Below are 20,005 nucleotides of genomic sequence, written 5' to 3' on the forward strand. Positions count from 1 at the left end.
AAGTAGAAGATTGTCTGAAAAGAAACTCCATATTTGGGGATGGCTGACATCATACTGGATGATGCATTCTTGAGGCAGCTTGGATTAAACCGTAGGACCACACCACACTACCACACTACCACTTCTCAACCAGTCTGCCGAGAGCGGACGGACATGGCTTCTGCTGAGTGTTCCACCAAGGTGGAGCTGACCGTCAGCTGTGACAATCTGTTGAACGGAGACCTCTGTTCAAAGTCTGACACCAAGTGTGTCCTGCTGACCAGCGGCTCCAGGTCCCAGTGGTGTGAACTGGGACGCACAGAGACGGTGCGCAACTCCCTCAATCCGAGGTTTGCCAGAAAGTTTGTGGTCGATTACCACTTTGAGACGGTCCAGAAGCTGAAGTTTGGGATCTATGACATCGACAACAAGACTGTGGACCTGAGCGACGACGACTTCCTGGGAGAGCTGGAGTGTACTCTGGGCCAGGTGGTTTCCGCTAGGAAATATACGCGACCGCTGGTGCTGAGGAACAAGAAGCCGGCTGGAAAAGCGACCATCAGTATCAGTGCCGAAGAGATAAAAGACAACCGTTGGGTGAATTTTGAGGTGGAAGCCAGGAAGCTTGACAACAAGGATGTATTTAGCAAGTTTGACCCGTACCTGGAGTTCTACAAGCACACAAAGAAGGGCTGGCAGCTGGCCCACAGAACAGAGGTGGTGAAGAGCAGCCTGAATCCAACATGGCGACCATTCCGCATCCCGATACAGTCTCTCTGCAGAGGAGACTTCGAGAGGTCAATACATGTGAAGTGTTACGACCACGACATCCACAGCCCACACCACCTCATCGGGGACTTTGATACCTCACTCTCACACCTTCTGAAAGCCTCCAGAAGCTCTCCGGTGGAGTTTGAATGCGTCGACCGTAAAAAGAAACAGAAGAAGTTGAGCTATAAGAACTCTGGCATCGTTAGCGTGAAGCTTTGCCAGGTGGTGAAGGTATATACCTTCCTGGATTACATCAGGGGAGGCTGTCAGCTCAACTTCACCGTGGCGGTTGACTTCACTGGCTCCAATGGCGACCCCAGGTCCCCCCAGTCTCTCCACCACATCAGCCCGCAGGGTGTCAACGAGTACCTATCCGCCATGTCAACGAGTACCTATCCGCCATCTGGTCTGTGGGTAATGTCATCCAGGACTACGACAGTGACAATATGTTCCCAGCTTTCGGCTTCGGGGCCAAGATTCCACCGTCGTGGAAGGTTTCCCACGAGTTCCCCTTGAATTTCAACCCGTCAAACCCGTTCTGTGCAGGCATAGAAGGGGTGGTGGAAGCCTACAGGGCGTGTTTGTCGCAGGTGAAGCTCTTCGGTCCGACCAACTTCTCCCCCGTCATCAACCACGTGGCCTCCTTCGCCAGACAGGCTCTCCAGCAGACCACGGCGTCCAACTACTTTGTCCTGCTCATCATCACGGACGGGGTGATTACAGACATGGACAGGACGCGCAACGCCATCGTCAACGCCTCCCAGCTGCCCATGTCCATCATCATTGTAGGGGTGGGCGAGGCTGACTTTGGTGCCATGCAGTTCCTGGACGGAGACGACGGTCGTCTGCGCTCCGAGACCGGTGAGCCCGCCATGAGAGACATCGTCCAGTTTGTGCCCTTCAGACAGTTCCAGAACGCTCCCAGACAGGCTCTAGCCCAAAGTGTGCTGGCCGAGTTACCTCAACAAGTGGCCTCCTTCTTCAGTTCATTCAATCTGAAGCCACCCCATGATCCCAATCCTTGATAGGGGACAAGTGTTAACTTCGAAATGTGTTGACAGAACTTCCCAGACCGGTTGGTTTCCAATTTCATGAACCAACTCCGGCCAACAACAACATCAGCCTGTCTCCAAACCTTGCTTCAACCATCCCTAGTCAAATGCCTCATACCCTTTTTTGAGGGGTGCTTGCCCCTCCAATGCATGGCTTTCCGAAATTATGTCATGTAGCTATGGATGTTTGTTTAGAGCCTTTACAGGTATAATTATAAATTCCCCATTGCCAGCCAAGTCTATGGACTTTAATGTTCATTTAGGGTAGTAAATGATGTCATCTCGCTCATATAAATACATTTTGTAAATTAATTTCTCATGGATATGAGAACATCAACATGCCCCCCAAAATCTTGGTGCACATGAGTGTGATTTTTATTTCTTGCATCACAGATCTTATATTCCATGATATAAAGAAAGTCTACTGTATTTTTTGAGGGCCTATGCCCAGCTTTGTGTGTTTGTGTGTACCACATTTGTGATGATTTGATTGGCCAGCTTTGTGTGTTTGTGTGTACCACATAGTGATGATGATTTGATCGGCTGAGCACAGAATGTGGTGTATGATGATGTATGATGATGTATGAAGAGCGCCCCTCACTTCACACAAGTGTGTTTTTTTGTAAATGAAACAACAACATCTACAGCCCAAGGAAGTCTACATTGACTGAGAAAGGCCTGCACTTTCTACTTTTTGCTGTAACAAATGTGAATATAAAGCACCTTGGATAAAGGCTCTATATAAATATCACCGTTGTCTTATGGCGACCAGGTTGGAACGGTGCATGGCCACACAGTCATGTACATAGGGATCAGTTACCTGTGTTATTAAAATGCTAAAAAAGCACATTATTTCATTGTTTTTTAGTTTTCTTAATTTGCCGATCTCCAAGCTCACTACGTTTTGAATCGTGTTTGGACCAAGGGCTCCATTTTCGTCACCGCTCAACCCCTTATCCCTAAACTTCTTTGCCTTTTTTTTACTATTTTGAAAAACATTTTTGAATTGTTCAACTAGCCAATCTACATTGACACGTTGTGAGCTTGTAGACTGGCCATTTTTACTATTCAAAAATGTTTTGCAAAATAGTAAAAAAAAAGGCAAAGAAGTTTAGGGATACAGGGTTTAGCGGTGGTAAAGTACATAAGACATAGCCTGGCTAATAAGCCAGACTAATATCACACAACACTGTCGCGGTATATTAGTCTGGGCTGGCTCCACTTGGATTTCATTTCCCGGGGGGCGGGTTCAAACATTTTCTCTTCGACGCAATTGGTCAGAGCTACTGTCAGTCAAAGGTCTCAAGCATTGAACGTCACTGTACCAAAGCCCGCCCATATTGCATACCGTGTCCCGATTGGCCCGACCTGTTCTCGGTTGTAGGAAAGAGGCGTGCTACTGAGCCTCGCCAGACCCTAATCCGCTGGCAGGCAAAAAAAAATTGCCAACGGCTGATTCGGTCTGGTTTATTAACCAGGCTACATAAGACACACTAGGGGACACGGATGTTATGATGAGATGAAATGTAAGGGCCCGCATACAGCATGCTTATGGAAAACGAGTCGTTCTGGTCTTGATAAAGAAAATGGGACAAAATAAAGTGCATTGGCTGGATTTGAGGGCTCCCTGGCTATTTTCAGCCCCATCCTTTTAGAATGTGACTGTGATAAATATCACAGATGCTAGGCAAATCTTCCACCAAATGATTCTTCATGGCTTATTATCCTGTCTCTGTTTCCATGTGTCTCCGTAGCTCGCTCCCTCCCTCTCTCTCTCTCTCTCTCTCTCTCTCTCTCTCTCTCTCTCTCTCTCTCTCTCTCTCTCTCTCTCTCTCTCTCTCCCTCCCTCTCTATCTCTCTCTCTCTCTCTCTCTCTCTCCTCCCTCTCTCTATCGCTCACTCCTACAAGCTCACAACACCTTGATCTTGTAGATCTGCTATTTTCGGCCTCAAAATATTGACGGTAGGGTTGAAGTGGTCCCGGTCCCCTTGTTGAAGACCCCTGCTCTATACTAGTAGTTAATTGTCTTCTGTCTGTGCTGTATTTGACAGGTACATACTGGAGGAGGCCCGTTCCTTAGGCCTGACGGGAGCTGGGTACATCTGGATCGTCACCAGTCTGACCACCGGAAACCCAGACTTTACCCCAGAGGTGAGGAGGCCTATATGGAGCTCATGTGTTCTGTTCTTTAGTTATTGGCAGTTGAATATAGTTTGTTTTCACCAAAAATGCTAAATGGGAACAGAAAGCAGAGAAAGGGGTATTTCTGTGAAATCCTATAATTTGATTCGGTAGGTCATCAATTTGTTTTGTTCACATTATTTCACATTTAACATATTGTTGGCATCTGATCCGGAAGCCGTAGAATGAACTCACAGGTTGCGGAAGAGCGCCCTCTATCACAAACACTGAAAACATCACATGACAATGACTTTTTTTACATAAACATTTTAAATATTGATGAAGGCAGAAAAACAAAAACTTGAGACTGTAGCTATTTTCACATATTTAAAATGTTTTTCAAAGTATAAAAAAATGCCTAAGAGGGTTAGGGATATTAATAAAACTTTATTCGTATAGAAATGTGCACCTGGCCTGGGCCATGGCTCAATGGTCCAGGCACCTTGGCTGGTAATCCAGTCTGGCAGTGTGCCACAGGTTCGACTCCCGATCCCGACGGCCTTTACTGCATGTCTTCCCCCCATCTCTCTCCCCATTTCCTGTCAGCCTACTGTCTGTCCCTCCATAAAAAATATAAAATAAAGGCGAAAGCCACAAAAAAACATTTAAAAAAAAGAAATGTGCACCTTTCATGACATGAAGTGCAGCTCAAAGTGCTTTACAGAGCAATAGAGAAAAAATAAATGCAAAAGCATAAAACAACATTAAAATAATAGCAGTAATAAAAGTATTTTAAAAGCTCAACTCAAAGCAAGAGTGTAGAAGTAAGGCATGTCTACAGAGGCAGCCTGTCGAAGGTATAGCATAGTTTGTGCCATTTTGTTAGGCACATCGAGCAAGTCAGCAGTGGGGGATCTGAGGGGGGCCATATAGGGAGGGGACATATCTAGGCAGGCAGTCGTGTAGGTAGGAAGGTGCTAGACCATTGAGAGCTTTATAAACACAAGTCAAATAATTATAAAAGCAATCCTAAAAACAACCGGGAGTCAATGCAGTGAAGCTAAAAATGGAGTAATTTGTTCTCTGATCTTAGTTTTAGTTTAACTATTTAATACAATTATAAATGTAATATGGCATAAGGTGCCCTAGATTGGGCCCTAGTGTCTTGCCAATTATTTGGGGGCCCACTTGCAATATGCTGAGGCCCACCATGAGAGCCCCAGCATATTGCAAGTGAGCCCCCAAATAACAGGCTGCTGTGTTGTGCTGGGTGTCATCCTCACTGTTGTGGGTGAAGGTGTAGCTGTAGAATCATGTAAAGTAGTGTCTTTATATTAGCCTCCTCCCAATATTCTGTGGCTCGCTATCCCGTCCGCTCTCTTTCTGAGGAGGCCCACCCACGCAGACAGACTGCAGGGTTTTACCCCGTTGGAGTGTTGCAGACAAAATATCCCGTGTCATGGGGAAAATCCTTTTTTTTCTTTTTTTGCCAGCAGCGAGTGGCTTTGAAAAGGTAAGGTAAGGTAAGGTAATGTTATTCATAAAGCGCCTCTCAAAACAGTTGTTACAAGGTGCTGTACAATAAAATAATAGGAATAAAACAAGAACATCACAATCAGAGATAAAACCAACAATGAAATAAGAAACAGAGCAGCAAAAACAGTACATAGAAATAGATAAAAACAGAAACAGAACATAGAAATCAACATAAAATTTAAATAATCACTAAAGCAAACCAAAATGTTTGCGGTACAAATGAGTTTTTAGCAGCTTCTTAAAGTTCTCAACAGACACAGCATTTCTCAAGTAAAGTGGTAAGTCATTCCACAGCGTAGGTGCATTAATGCGTAAGCTCGATCTCCTTTGGTTCGCAGCTTAGTAGTGGGGATAGTGAGAAGACCTTTGTCTGAAGACCTGCACCAGTTCACTTAAATAAATTGGGCCCAGCCCATGGAGAGATTTATAGGTAATTAATACAATTTTAAATTGAATTCTGGAGTCGATTGGTAGCCAGTGCAAGGCCGCAAGCACAGGAGTAATGTGTGACTTTCTATGTGTGTGTTTTTTTTTTTTAAAGGTTATGGCAGAAATGTTTGGTCTGAATCGTAGGCTCCACTTATTAAACAAAGCTCATTCCCAGTGCTTGACGAATGTGAATGTCCAAAAAAGGCATGACGGACAGTTTGCATGTGGGATGTCTGTAAACATGAGCAGCATGAGGGTGTGCTTGTTTACAGGCTCCCAGGCAACTGATGTACCATCTGGGCTGAGTTTGCACTTGATTTAGAAACAAGGTCTGGTTAAAAAAATAAAAAAATAAATAAGGGTTAAACATGCAACCGATCTGTTTCGATGTGATCAGAGGCGTTTTGGTTTGTTTTATTGCCAGCTGCACACCCCTAGCTGTCATGTGACCATGAGGTTTAAGAAGTAGTTCACCCCAAAAATGACTTATTTTCCATCAATGAAACCTTGAATTCATGGAGATTATTTCGTTTTTGTCGCATTCCTGAGCCAATATTTTGTAACCGATTCATCACCCGGTCCCAATTGTCTAAGCTGTAATCCTGGGCGCTACTCTCCCTCTGCCAACCTGGGAAGAGCTCCAAGCTGAGTTCCATGCTTCCTTCAATGCATGAGGAGAGAGCAGGCCGCTCTCCCCCCCACCTGACAGGGGGGGAGTTTCCCTGGTATGACCTAGCCGCAAACTGGTTTGAATAACGTGTTCCTTCCACTCGCTAGGTCCTAGCGAGTGGAAGGAACACGTTATTCAAACCAGTTCCTAGTATAGAGAGACCAGGATAGAGACCAGGATTACTGCATGTTTTTTGTGAGGGTATCTACGGGGACACGAGGAGAACATGCAAGCTCCACACAGAAAGGCTGTTTCGCCAACTTCACCTAGAGTATGGGTGCTGATAGAGTCAACCCCAGAGTATGGGCGCTAATAGAGTCAACCCCAGAGTATGGGCGCTAATAGAGTCAACCCCAGAGTATGGGTGCTAATAGAGTCAACCCCAGAGTATGGGCACTAATAGAGTCAACCCCAGAGTATGGGCGCTGATAGAGTCAACCCCAGAGTATGGGTGCTGATAGAGTCAACCCTAGAGTATGGGTGCTGATAGAGTCAACCCCAGAGTATGGGCACTAATAGAGTCAACCCCAGAGTATGGGCACTGATAGAGTCAACCCCAGAGTATGGGCTCTAATAGAGTCAACCCCAGAGTATGGGTGCTAATAGAGTCAACCCCAGAGTATGGGCACTAATAGAGTCAACCCCAGAGTATGGGCGCTGATAGAGTCAACCCCAGAGTATGGGTGCTGATAGAGTCAACCCCAGAGTATGGGTGCTGATAGAGTCAACCCCAGAGTATGGGCACTGATAGAGTCAACCCCAGAGTATGGGCACTGATAGAGTCAACCCCAGAGTATGGGCTCTAATAGAGTCAAGCCCAGAGTATGGGCTCTAATAGAGTCAACCCCAGAGTATGGGTGCTGATAGAGTCAACCCCAGAGTATGGGTGCTGATAGAGTCAACCCCAGAGTATGGGTGCTGATAGAGTCAACCCCAGAGTATGGGCGCTGATGATTCAAAGAGTCTCAGACTCCACCGGTCATCAAATGATTGGCTCAGGAATGCGACAAAAACAAATCTCCATGCATTCAAGGCTTCATGGCATGTGTACTTGATAGAAAATAATTAATTTTGTGGGTGAACTACTCCTTTAACAGATCCCATTGACAGACAGTCAGTTAGTAGCCCGCTGTGCAACGTCATGTTGTCAAAGGGGAAACATTCTCTGTGGGGAAAAAAGAGGCTTAGATTTACTAAACTGAAAATGAAATGAAGGGTGACTAATGAAGGTAGAACGCAAAAATATTGTCTGTGAGTCTATAACGAATATAATACATTCCAAGCCAGGTTGATAAATCAAGTAGAGAATTCCATGTTTGTGTGACATGTAATAAACATCGCAGACATGCAGGGTGTGCAATGTTTTATCCACTTTCTCTGTCTTTTTGCGCTGTGTCTAATAATAATATTCAGCAATGAAGCCCGAAAGGAACACGCTTTATTTTTGTTTCTAGACCCGGTTGTCTGATCCCACAGTTATATTTAGCATGCATAAACATGCATTATTTAAACCCCAGACAAACTATGTTTGCATTATTGTCACACACGCAGGCACTAACATCACTGACAGTGTTACATTGTTATCTAAGTAGCTGTCATATTTTGTTCCCATGAAAATGACAAATGTGTAATGACACGTTCTTAAAATGTTTAAATATTGTATTGTGTATTGCGTTTGATCTTAAACCATCTACCACCTGTTCCCTTTTCTTGAAGACAAGCCATAGTCACAAAAAAAGGAAAAGTTTTAAACCTACCGGTAATTTAAATGTAACGCAAACTTGGGGCTGTGTGCACAGTCTAGCATGTTGACATGGATTTGAGATTAATCCCTATGACGTTACCTGAGGCGAGTCGAAAGCCCTCAAATTCTATTTTGAACACAAATGTCAGCCTCTTGTCGGACCATAGCCTCAGGGGCTGCAGCTGAGAAGTGTGGATGGTCTATTCACTCGACTGCTCACACCACCAGTAAAAACAACTCGCCTCGGACCCTAATCAGAAATGTTGTCTGGAAATAAGGCAACGCGGCATCTTTATTTTATTTTTTTGCTGCTGAGTTCTGTTCTGGAAGGACTGGCGTTGGCCTTAGGCCTGCCATATTGGTTTCAGCTGGTTGTGGGGAAATGATAGAAAAAGTTTTCTCCTCGACACTCTTGTCTGTATGTTGTCTGTAAATTGTATCACAACACCCTATCTCTGTCTGTCTGTCTGTCTGTCTGTCGCTTAAACTAAATTGTATCACGACACCCTATCTGTCTGTCTGTCATGTATCTTGACATCCTGTCTGTCTGTCTTTTAACTAAATTGTAGCTCGACGCCCTGTCTGTCTGTCTGTCTGTCTGTCTGTCTGTCTGTCGTTTAACTAAACACTAAAGTGTATCTTGACATCCTGTCTGTCTGTCTGTCGTTTAACTAAACACTAAAGTGTATCTTGACATCCTGTCTGTCTGTCTGTCTGTCTGTCTGTCTGTGCTTAAACTAGTGCCTACCTAACTTTACAGACCGTATCAGGGATGTGGCTTGATGATGTGACTGGATGGCATAGCTGTCAATGGTGTAAACTAAAGTAATTAAAATACTTAATTGTATTGTACTTAAGTAAAAGTTTGAGGTAGTTTTTAGTATTTCCAATTTTAAATACTTTTCCTTCTTACTTTGTCAAATTTGATTATTATTACCATAATCAGCCATATACATTTTGGCAATTTGAAGATAGACGATCTACACGCTCACAATGAGTTGAGAGCTTGTAGATCTGCTACTTTCAAAGGATTTGTATACATTTTATACTTTTGAAAACCTGTGAAATGGGACCTTCTGCACAATGAGTACTTTTACTTTTGTTATTTTAAGTACATTTAGATACCAATACCTTTGAGTAGACAGGCAGCCTTTAGCGTCTGCTCTCTGAGCCTAGTTGAGGGGGAAGTAATTGTGTGACGCACATGGCTTCAATCCAGAGCGTCATCTCAACATGTCAACAATGGTTTCCCACTCGCAAGGTCGGATTAGAGTTGTATTGAGCTGTAAATATGGTCCTTTATCTCAATCTGAGCCCTAAAAATGCTTTGGATTGCGTGTGCGAGGTCGATTTTGATTATGATGACGTCACAACAATGGGTGCCACTGGAGGCTAGCCACGGATGCTAAAAACGGTAAATAAATTACTATTTATTCTGGATTAAACGACATTAACCTCCTTGGCAAAGGAGGGTTTTCCCGATTTTCCAGAGAAATCACAGGTTCGGCATAGACCGAGTTAAGTACTGGGGTGGAGTACTTTGTCCTACAGCTGGTTGTGATTGTGGTAAATAAATATGATAGAAAAGTTATCTCCTGTATATCTCGACAACCTGCCTGTCGTTAAACTGCTTGCCTGGACTCTTCAGACCGTAGATAATATTGCTTGATGTACGTAACTGGATGACATAGTAGTTTAGTCCCCAAAAAAAACAAAACAAGAAAAAATGAATCCAAAAATATAGCTGCAATAAGGCGGGACCAAGAAAGAAGACTATAGAGGGTATGCGCGTGACATCATCATCAAACCCGGAAGTTATGCAGGAATACCTACTGAGTGGCAAAAAACTATTTTCTGGCCTCGACAGCCCATACATCCACACAGAAAAGTCCTATGCAACAATATGCACAAATAAGACTCACAGGCTGAGTTGTCCGTACCCGGATTTGAACACACAACCTTGTGGTCTGAAGGCAAGCACTCAACCAACTGAGCTATCTGGACACAGTCAGTTGTTTTATTGTAAACAGTAACATCATTCAGTGTTTTGGTAAGACGTATGTGTGTCTTCATTTTGGGCATGTCATTATCCACTTCTACAGTATGTTGGATGTTCATGTTTTCACGTACAAACTTCTCTTCAACCGGTATTTCAGTAATGGTCCATCGATTGTGTGTAGGACGTTTCACGCAAATTGCTCAAAAATCCAGGCAGAAAATCAGGTATAAGAATTTTTCAAACTCCTCAAAATGGCAGAAAAACTGTGGGCGGAGCTTACTTGTCAAAGTGACAGATGTGTTCCCCATGAGTCAAGGAACATGTGGAAACAAGTGCCATGACTTTTGTCCAAACAAAGCACGAGTTATGACCGTTCAAAGGTTTCATTTAAAAAAAAGAAATGCTATAGCGCCCCCCTTTGGCTAATTGGAGTAAAACTGCTTTCAGTACTATTTGGCATGACCCTCTACTATACTGTAAAGTGACATAAGCATATGACGCTGCATGTATGTATTAGAGGCAGAAGAAGAATTTTCACAAACCAGCAATTTTCATTGGCTAATACAAAAAAAAAAGTCACTTAAAAAAAACGTACTACGATTTTCAAAGTTCACGTGTAGACGTTTTTGTGCATTTTGATCAAAGATCCTGGGAGGAGATACATTTTAACTGTTTTTCATATAATTCAAAATGGTGAGTGATCTAAAGGTCAGAGGTCAAAAGTCAGAACACGAAAGTTGTTCGGCATGAGGAGACACATATGTGTATCAAAGTGTCATTGCCAACGGTCAAACGGTTCATGAGCTATGCACGTTCAAAGTTTGCATTTTCAATTGAGTGCTATAGCGCCACCATTTGGCCAATCGTCATGGGCTTCGCATAGTCACCATTTGGCATGGCCCTCTACCAGATTACCAGATGTCACGAAAACCTACTGCACGGTTCAGCCAGAACTGCTATTTTTGGCGGAAGGAGAAGAAGAAGAAAAAAACCCACAAAAACAATAAGTGACAAATAAAATCGGACACCTCCCGCCAACACCCACCCGACGATTCCAGAAGCTGCCAGATAGATGATGCCGTTGTTCCTCCCACTGCGCCTCCTCACCATCACTGTCTAACTCTCACTTAGACACTATGCTATATTATTAGTGTTTTCTATGTTCAAAGAACCCCACCATACAAGTGGTGGAAAGTGTATTTCGTCTCTGTCGGGTGGAAACCTCATTATGTCCAAAACAGTTATTTTTCATGATTCAAAAACAGTTACGTAAAAGTAACAGATCTACAAGATCGAAATGCGACGCTTTGCGCCACGTTTCGAACTTGCGGATCTGCTACTTTTGATGCTTTTGTGTGATGCTGTAGTGTGATCAAGCAGGGCGTTAATGTATGAAAAACAAGTTTGAATGTGGAGATAGGAGGTTTCTGCCCGACAATTTACTACCATCTCTGGCGACTGATTTTCCCAGCATGAGATCAAGGTCATACCTGTATCTCAAGTGCAGTTTTGAGTTACCGGTACATTTACTTTACAGTACATGAGAATTGTAAATCATAATAATAATAATAACCAGTAAGACGCCTAAGCCGAGAAGCGTGCAAGCCAAGAAGTGTGCACGCATCCGCCTTGTTGGCGGCAGACTGCTGGGCGAACGCTGGCGCTTTGGCATGGGGGGGTCAGATCAACATGGAATTAATTCTGTACTGTCCATATATGGAGCATGTCTTGAGTGTACAGGGTTTGATGAGGTCAGATCAACAATCAATCAATATGGAGATCTAAGGGTGGTAGTGGGGACATTCTCTTGAGTGTACAGTGTTTGATGAAAAAGCTTGACAATTATTTTTTCTTTTCTTTTTTTTACAACCACTGCATTATGTAAAGAACGTGCTCCATGCACTGACCTCCTCAGATGTTAAAGTACTTGCTCCATGCACTGCCCTCCTCAGATGTTCCCTCTGGGCATGATCTCGGTGTCGTACGACGAGTGGGAGTACCCGCTGGAGACGCGGGTTCGAGACGGCGTGGGTGTCATCATGTCAGGAGCAACCGCCATGTTGAGAGAGAAGGGGGAGTTGCCAGAGGCCCAGGGCAGCTGCTACAGCCAACCGGGAGACAGGAGCCCGGGGAAACTGCCGCCAAGTGCACTGCGCAGGTCAGACACATGCACATGACTTTATCCATCCGTGTTTGTGCGTTGGTTTGGCCACTGACCTGTAGGTATACATGTGTGTTGCGTGTGCATTGTGCAAATGAATAACGTTATGTCACTACATCTTTATCAGGTCTTAACATGAAGACATGGTTTACTGTACAGGTTTACAGGTGGCTACAAATGGGCCTGCCCTTCTTGATTCTCACAAATTTAAGTCATTTGTAGCCTTACCTGATGAAGATATATTGACGTCAAAACATTGTGATGTTATTTGCCTGTACGCAGTTTGCTCCAGTGCCAGCCCTAATCTGATTTGTGGCTTATCCAAATTTGTTTATATGAAGACTGAGAAGAAAAACAAAACATGGATTCTCCAATCTGGATAGGAAATCTGATTTGGGCTGATTATCTGATTATGCAGTCTGGGACAGGGATAACAATTCAATTCCTACCACGAAATAAAAAAATATGCCATGTCTCGCCTTGACTTGCATGACTGTGATGAAGATGCACTTGGCAACAAAATGCTTTCTCACTTTGTTTAATTTTAGATAAAGAAGCCATTCATTAGTCTGTGATGCTCCAGCGCTTTGCTGTTTTGTCTGATGCCGTGCCTCGCATCGCTACAATGTCAGTCATGAGATCATGAAGCTCGGAAATGAATCATTACCGACCTAAAGTTTGGAGTCGGTCAACCGTTCTGTCCAGTTTGTCTTTCACAAGTTTCAAGGTCGTCTTTTAAACAGCCTGGTTCCTTTTGTTCTTCTTGATCGCAGCGTACTGTGCTGTATGAGTCTTAACCCATTAAGACCTGTGGCCCATTCTACAAAACGTTTTCTGTAAAACCTGTAGATAGATAGATAGATAGATAGATAGATAGATAGATAGATAGATAGATAGATAGATAGATACAGTAGATAGATAGATAAATTATTTGTCGTTTTAGAAATGTATTGTTTTGTCACCCAAAATGATATGTATTTGGCCGCCGACCCCCATCTAAAAATATTTAGTTCCAGGGCCCCCCGAGGTAACATTAAAATGTTCATTTAAATGATTTGCACACGTTTTCACTTAAAAAAAGGAAATCTACATGCTCATAGCGTGGCACGACACTTTTATAGCTGCTATTTTTAGTATCTATAGCCTAGTATAAAATATGGTTGAAGTCTAAAATGTCACAGATGGGTTAACACACTTCTCAGGCAGCCGTGTTAAAGAGGATATACAGTATGTAATTCCCACCCATATTGATATTAGCTATTGTGTACATTCATTCAACCCACAGACCATTGAACCCAACAGATCTTTGTGGGGTTTCCTTTTGTGCCCTGCGTTAACATAAGCGCCTGCGCCTGTGTGTGTGTGTGTGTGTGTGTGTGTGTGTGTGTGTGTGTGTGTGTGTGTGTGCTCATGCGTGCACTATACTGTGTATTACACCAGTAGACTCCCGTCATTAAGTCAGGATTAAAGCAGCTTTTATCAGCTTTGTTCTCCCATGCCTTTTTTGTTGTTATGTGAACGTCTGTGTGTGTGTGTGTGTGTGTGTGTGTGTGTGTGTGTGTGTGTGTGTGTGTGTGTGTGTGTGTGTGTGTGTGTGTGTGTGTGTGTGTGTTCAGTCTCTGCAGCCTATGGATGCAGTCAAATATTCTTCTGCAGAAATGAGAGCACACACACATACTGTACATGCACACACACATACTGCACACACACATACTGCACACACACATACACACACACACACACACACACACACACACACACACACACACACACACACACACACACACACACACACACACACACACACTGTTCTGCCCTTACTATACGTTCGGTGTACACTACAGTCTGTATGGCTTGGCAGACAGCTAACAAAGTTCCCAATAAAGCTCCAAATGGCAGTGACTTGGTTTAACTTCTTTACTGGTGATTAAATTGTAAAACTGCAATACAGAAAAATAGAAAACACAGACATTTGTGTCAAAGTAGAATCATAAACCAAACCATTTATTTGTATGCATCACAAGTTGCAAAATGAACGATTAAACAAACTTAAAGGCATATTGCTTTAAGAGCCATAAACTTTAACAAAAGACACACAGACTTACAGACTTATCCTGTCCAAGGCCTGAGAGAAAGGAAACACTCAACCTGCAGCTCTTGAAAGAGTGCTGGTTTACACTGAACTGGCTCTGACCGAACTAATCACCTATTAAATACCCTGGTGAGGCTACCAGGTGAGGAGAGTTACTTATTAGGCAAAGGAACATTGGTCTCCATTACACATACAAGGCTTAAAGGTAAACTACATAGAAAGTAAACAGCACACACACACACACACACACGCACGCGCGCGCACGCACGCACGCACGCACGCACGCACGCACGCACGCACGCACGCACGCACGCACACACACACACACACACACACACTGCACACACACACTGTACATGCACACACCTACACGCATAGAGATCTTCCTGCATGGTTGCTGTTTTCTGCATCTTGTCTTGTTGATGCTGTGATGTTGTGACAATGTGCATCTCATTTGCATTGTTTTTTGCACAGTATATCCTTTGCTGTCGGGCAGAAACCTCCTATCCATGTTCTAACTCGTTGCGTTTTTATTTTCATTTCTCGTAAATTAACACCCTGCTTGGTGATACTGCAGCATCACATGTGCACTAAAGCATCAAAAGTAGCAGATCCGCAAGCGATGTGTTTTTAGCTTGTAGATCTGCTGCTTTTGATGCTTTTGAGGCACAAATTTGGGGCACAAACCTCGTATCTCCATATTTCTAATTTTTCTTTTTTTCTTTCATGAATTTATGCCCTAGACTGTACATACGTATTACTTTAGTTTTTTTTTTTTTTTTTAATCTACACCCCCAGCACTGGGGGTGTAGCTAATAAGACGTGTCTTATTAGCTGTTCTACTTTTTATAACAAGTTCTTTTGTTGTTGCCTTCTACCCAGGGAAGACTTATACTGAGCATGTCGTACTTACTTATTTATTCAGAGGAAAGAGAAGAGCAGAGACAGAGAGGGAAATACAAGCAAATACAAGTAGTAGCAATAACAATAGTAACACTAGTAACACTAGTATACCCCCCCCCCCCCCCCCCCCCCCCAACAGAAGGAGAACTGCAACTTCACTGCAAAGGATGCCTTGATGGGTACTAGCCTATATATATATATATATATATATATATATATACACAGTAAGGGACTGTACTGTACTGTACTGTACTGTACTGTACTGTACTGTACTGTACTGTACTGTACTGTACTGTACTGTACTGTACTGTACTGTACTGTACTGTACTGTACTGTACCACCAAGTGTCCCATTAGCTTTCAGCAAGCTAATAGCACGGCATGAAGTGACACGCTATGAGCTTGTAGAACTGCTGTTTATGCATATCCAAAGTATAAAATATGGTAAAGTGGTTAAAATGATTATGACGCTAACCCCTCCAAGGACCACTGGTGGTCCCCGGACCACTGGTTGAGAACCACGTCCATAGAAGATATAAGTAAACTGTCGATATGTGCATGCGTCACTTGCACCGTTTTGGTGTCAATACAACATTATTATTATTTGCATCATTGTGATAAGACATATTGAATATGATCCCCGACCATGGGCTAATCCAAGATGATTGTCTAAATCTTCCTGGCCTATCGGGTGGCATTAACCCATTCAAGCCGGGAAAGCATCTGTGTCATTTTAGATGCCGTGTTCTGGGCTTGGATATCTGCTATTTTCTAATTTGTTTTTAAAATCTTGAAAGTCGTCTGGGGTTCTCTGGCACAAAACATTTGCGATGAGGGTTGCCAAATACATATCATTTTGAGAACTACTGATTTAGAAGGCGTATTTGGTAGTAGCGGCCTCAGGTCTTAATAGGTTGAGCAGAGCCTGCACTGTAATAATTAGGGATGTCCCGATCATGTTGTTTTGCTCCCAATCCGATCATTAGATTTTGAGTATCTGCCGATACCGATTTTTCCCGATCCGATATTTATATTTTATAGAACACTTTTATGCCATATCACAATAGTACAATATCCCAAATCACAAACAATTTCCAGTCTAATATCATGATATGGATAAAATATTGATACTAGGGATGTCCCGATTTTCTGGCTCCCAATCCAATTCCGATAATTTGAAAATGACGTGATTGGCCCCGATTTCCGATCACCCGATCCGATCAGGACAACCCTAGTAATAATGAGTGGGAGTGAAGTCTAGACACAGCCCTGCGGCGTTGTGCTTCTAAACGGCACGAGGACAGGGAGGGGACGAAGAGAAAAGACATTTCCAGTCCCTTTCTTCCCCGTGTCAAAGCTAATTAAAACTTCTGTCAACGTCAGTTGTTGTTATTCAATGCTTTTTGGTTGCCATTTCCTGCTTATTAGGGGCCCGCAATTGGTTTGTACTGTCATCTCTCTGAAAGCATATACCTCTCTAGAGTCTTAGTGTGAGAATACCATGGAAATGTAAAAGATACCTCTCTAGAATCTTAGTGTGAGAACCATGGAAATGTAAAAGATACCTCTCTAGAGTCTTAGTGTGAGAACCATGGAAATGTAAAAGATACCTCTCTAGAGTCTTAGTGTGAGAATACCATGGAAATGTAAAAGATACCTCTCTAGAGTCTTAGTGTGAGAATACCATGGAAATGTAAAAGATACCTCTCTAGAGTCTTAGTGTGAGAACCATGGAAATCTAAAAGATACCTCTCTAGAGTCTTAGTGTGAGAATACCATGGAAATGTAAAAGATACCTCTCTATAGTCTTAGTGTGAGAATACCATGGAAATGTAAAAGATACCTCTCTAGAGTCTTAGTGTGAGAATACCATGGAAATGTAAAAGATACCTCTCTAGAGTCTTAGTGTGAGAACCATGGAAATGGAAAAGTTGTCGCAATCTTTCTCCAAAGTTGCTCCTCTGGGTTATCTAATAGTAGCTCATCAGCAAAGTCTCCCCCTCCCCTCTTCAGTTATCTGGGGGGGAGATAGAGAGACAGAAACATAGAGAAAAGAGAGAGAGAGAGACAGAGAGAATGACAGAGACAGATGAGAGAAAAGGAGAGAGAAAAGGAGAGAGAGAGAGAGAGAGAGAGAGAGAGAGAGGGAGAGAGGGAGAGAGAGAGAGAGAGAGAGAGAGAGAGAGAGAGAAAGAGAGAGAGAGACTGAGAGAGAGAGAGAGACTGAGAGAGATAAAAAGAGAGAGACTGAGAGAGAGATAAAAAGAGAGAGAGAGAGTCAGAGAGATACAGCGAGAAAGCAATTTGCACTCATTAAAGTGTAGATAATTATCCTAAAATGACTGTAAAGCATCTCAATAAGGAGAAATGAAAAAGAATGCTTGTGTGTTGGCCGGTAAGCACTTCTGGCCTCCAGCACTATAAAACAGATCAATTTTCCAGCCAACTTACCATTGTTTATCTTTTGCAGCAGCTAGTGGGGATAATTGTGTCCCTAAAAACCTCTAAATGATGCTCTATTGAATGAATTTTAAACTAATCCAGTTGCAGTTTTATTTTAACTACTTACAGTAAGCCCTATTTAATCTTTCCCTGCCACAGCCCCATCTAGTGGTTTGGCGCAGAATGGCACGGTTTTCACCCCGCACAGTCCCTATTTGAAGCGACACCACCGAAATGTCCACACTTCCGGGAACACAGAATCATGTCCTGGGCACAGGGCACATACTTTCATTCTCATCATAAGTGCTGGAAACGGTCCTGCGCGGTCGTGATGATTTTTTATTGACCTCCAAAAACATGGATGTTTTGTATGATCACCTCAATCTGAGCTCAAGTCCAATACAAAAAGTTTTTTAGATCCGAGGATGGAAAATAACCGATGACGTCGCCATAGCGGGAGCGAAGTGTTGCCTGGTGACGATGACGCCAAGAGCCGGTAAAAATCAGTATTAAACACTATAAACCCTTATCTCGTCCGATCTCGCCCTAGGCGGTCTGTGATCATTAATTTACCTCGCCCAATCTCGCCCTAGGCAGTGGTTAATTAGTACTAAGTACTAATGCAGCTTATAGATCTTGCTATGTTTTGGATTTTTGGATGGGAGACATCGAAACTTTCTGGGTTTTTACACAAAATCCATTATTCACAAGCATTATGGAAGCAAGTCGTTTTGCACCCGAAAAGACATGCCAGCCTCATTGGCTTTAATCAAAAAGTCATTCCAGATGTGGCACTGTGTCCATAAACCATTGTTCCCCAGAGCGCTCTGCAGCAGTAGTTCTGCTGCATGTATTAATTGTGGCCAGATAACTAAACTATGACAAGCTGGTCCACTGCACTGTCTGCTGTCTGGCGTCTAGCTGCCGCAGACGAGGAAACAAACAACAATGTATCTTTCATGACAACAGCAGCCAGCAGGCCGCCCGTTAAAAAACACTACCTTAAGATAATTAGACAGCTCAAGACCCACTTCTACACTCTTGCTTTTAATTGATCTTTTAATTTTTTTGTTATTCATGTCCTCACTGTATTGCATTACTGCTCTTGTTTTTTAATGTTTATGCCTTGCTTTTCTTTGCTTTTTTTCTCCATTGCTCTGTAAAACACTTTGAGCTGCATTTCATGTCATGAAAGGTGCTATACAAATACAGTTTTATTATTATTTATTATTATTATTATTATAATACTAAATGACACAATGAAACTAAATTAAATTCAACGAAAACATAAAACATTGGTGTGTATCTTCTACACATGTAATCACTGGATCACTGCGTGTGACCCTACCCCCCCCCCCCCCCCTCCTCCCCTTCCTGTTGCAGTAGGTTAGCAACAATTGTATTATTTTGTTAAGTAAATTCTAAATTCCGGACTTTTACTTACTTTTAAGTAAGTTACTCTTCCCTGCCTGACTTCCCTCTCCCGAACACAGGCCAATTGTGTTTGTATAGACACCCGACAAAGACACCGGTCTTGATGGAATTCGAACCCACAACCTGGGCAGGGACTTAAATAAGAGTATTGCTTAGCTTTACAAATGACCGTCAACAGTGTAATGCACTGAACAATGGACAGGCACCATTAGACCACTATAATAGGCAACAACAGACCACCGTACATTCATAGGAATAGAAATGACTATGAATACATCTAGTATAGCCTATATTGGCTATTGTCAATGGAATAAGGAATGCATGCACAAATAGCAAGTCAAATCAAGACACTCTGATGCCAGGGATTTACTTGACAAAAGCTGGAATCGGCGCACATTGTTGGTGACAACAGCAAACCATATGGCACAGATAGACAACAATGCTATGCCTGTGTGCACGCGAGTATGATGATTGAATATGCAAATAATTCAATCGTCTCTGTCCAGTTGTTATGGCAATCTGTGGGACACATGCTCAGGAAGACATAATAATGAGGCAACACAAGGATTCATAGTTTGGAAGTATTAGAGATTTACTCGAGTAAGGAGTCAGGAACTTACATGACCAGTTCAATGCAACGGAAGACCCCAGTCTGACTCTCTGAGTAAACAT

General features: G+C 43.0%; 2 protein-coding genes across 2 annotated transcripts in view; both read left to right on the forward strand.

The window, feature by feature from the left end:
* Nucleotides 1-20,005, forward strand: part of LOC306922397 (glutamate receptor ionotropic, NMDA 2A-like) — a gene marked incomplete at both ends in the record, with an annotated part of 199,283 nt that overhangs the window by 105,401 nt on the left and 73,877 nt on the right. The window contains 2 exon segments of the mRNA XM_079499963.1: nucleotides 3,855-3,954; nucleotides 12,255-12,460. Of these exon segments, the coding sequence (XP_079356089.1) occupies nucleotides 3,855-3,954; nucleotides 12,255-12,460 (306 nt within the window).
* Nucleotides 154-1,775, forward strand: LOC306922106 (copine-3-like; the record flags this gene model as incomplete). Its single annotated transcript, XM_079499499.1, is given in 2 exon segments — nucleotides 154-1,128; nucleotides 1,131-1,775. Coding segments are annotated over 2 exon segments (1,620 nt in total).

The sequence above is a fragment of the Electrona antarctica genome, assembly GCF_951216825.1.
Source record: "Electrona antarctica genome assembly, chromosome: 4".
Lineage (NCBI taxonomy): Eukaryota > Metazoa > Chordata > Actinopteri > Myctophiformes > Myctophidae > Electrona > Electrona antarctica.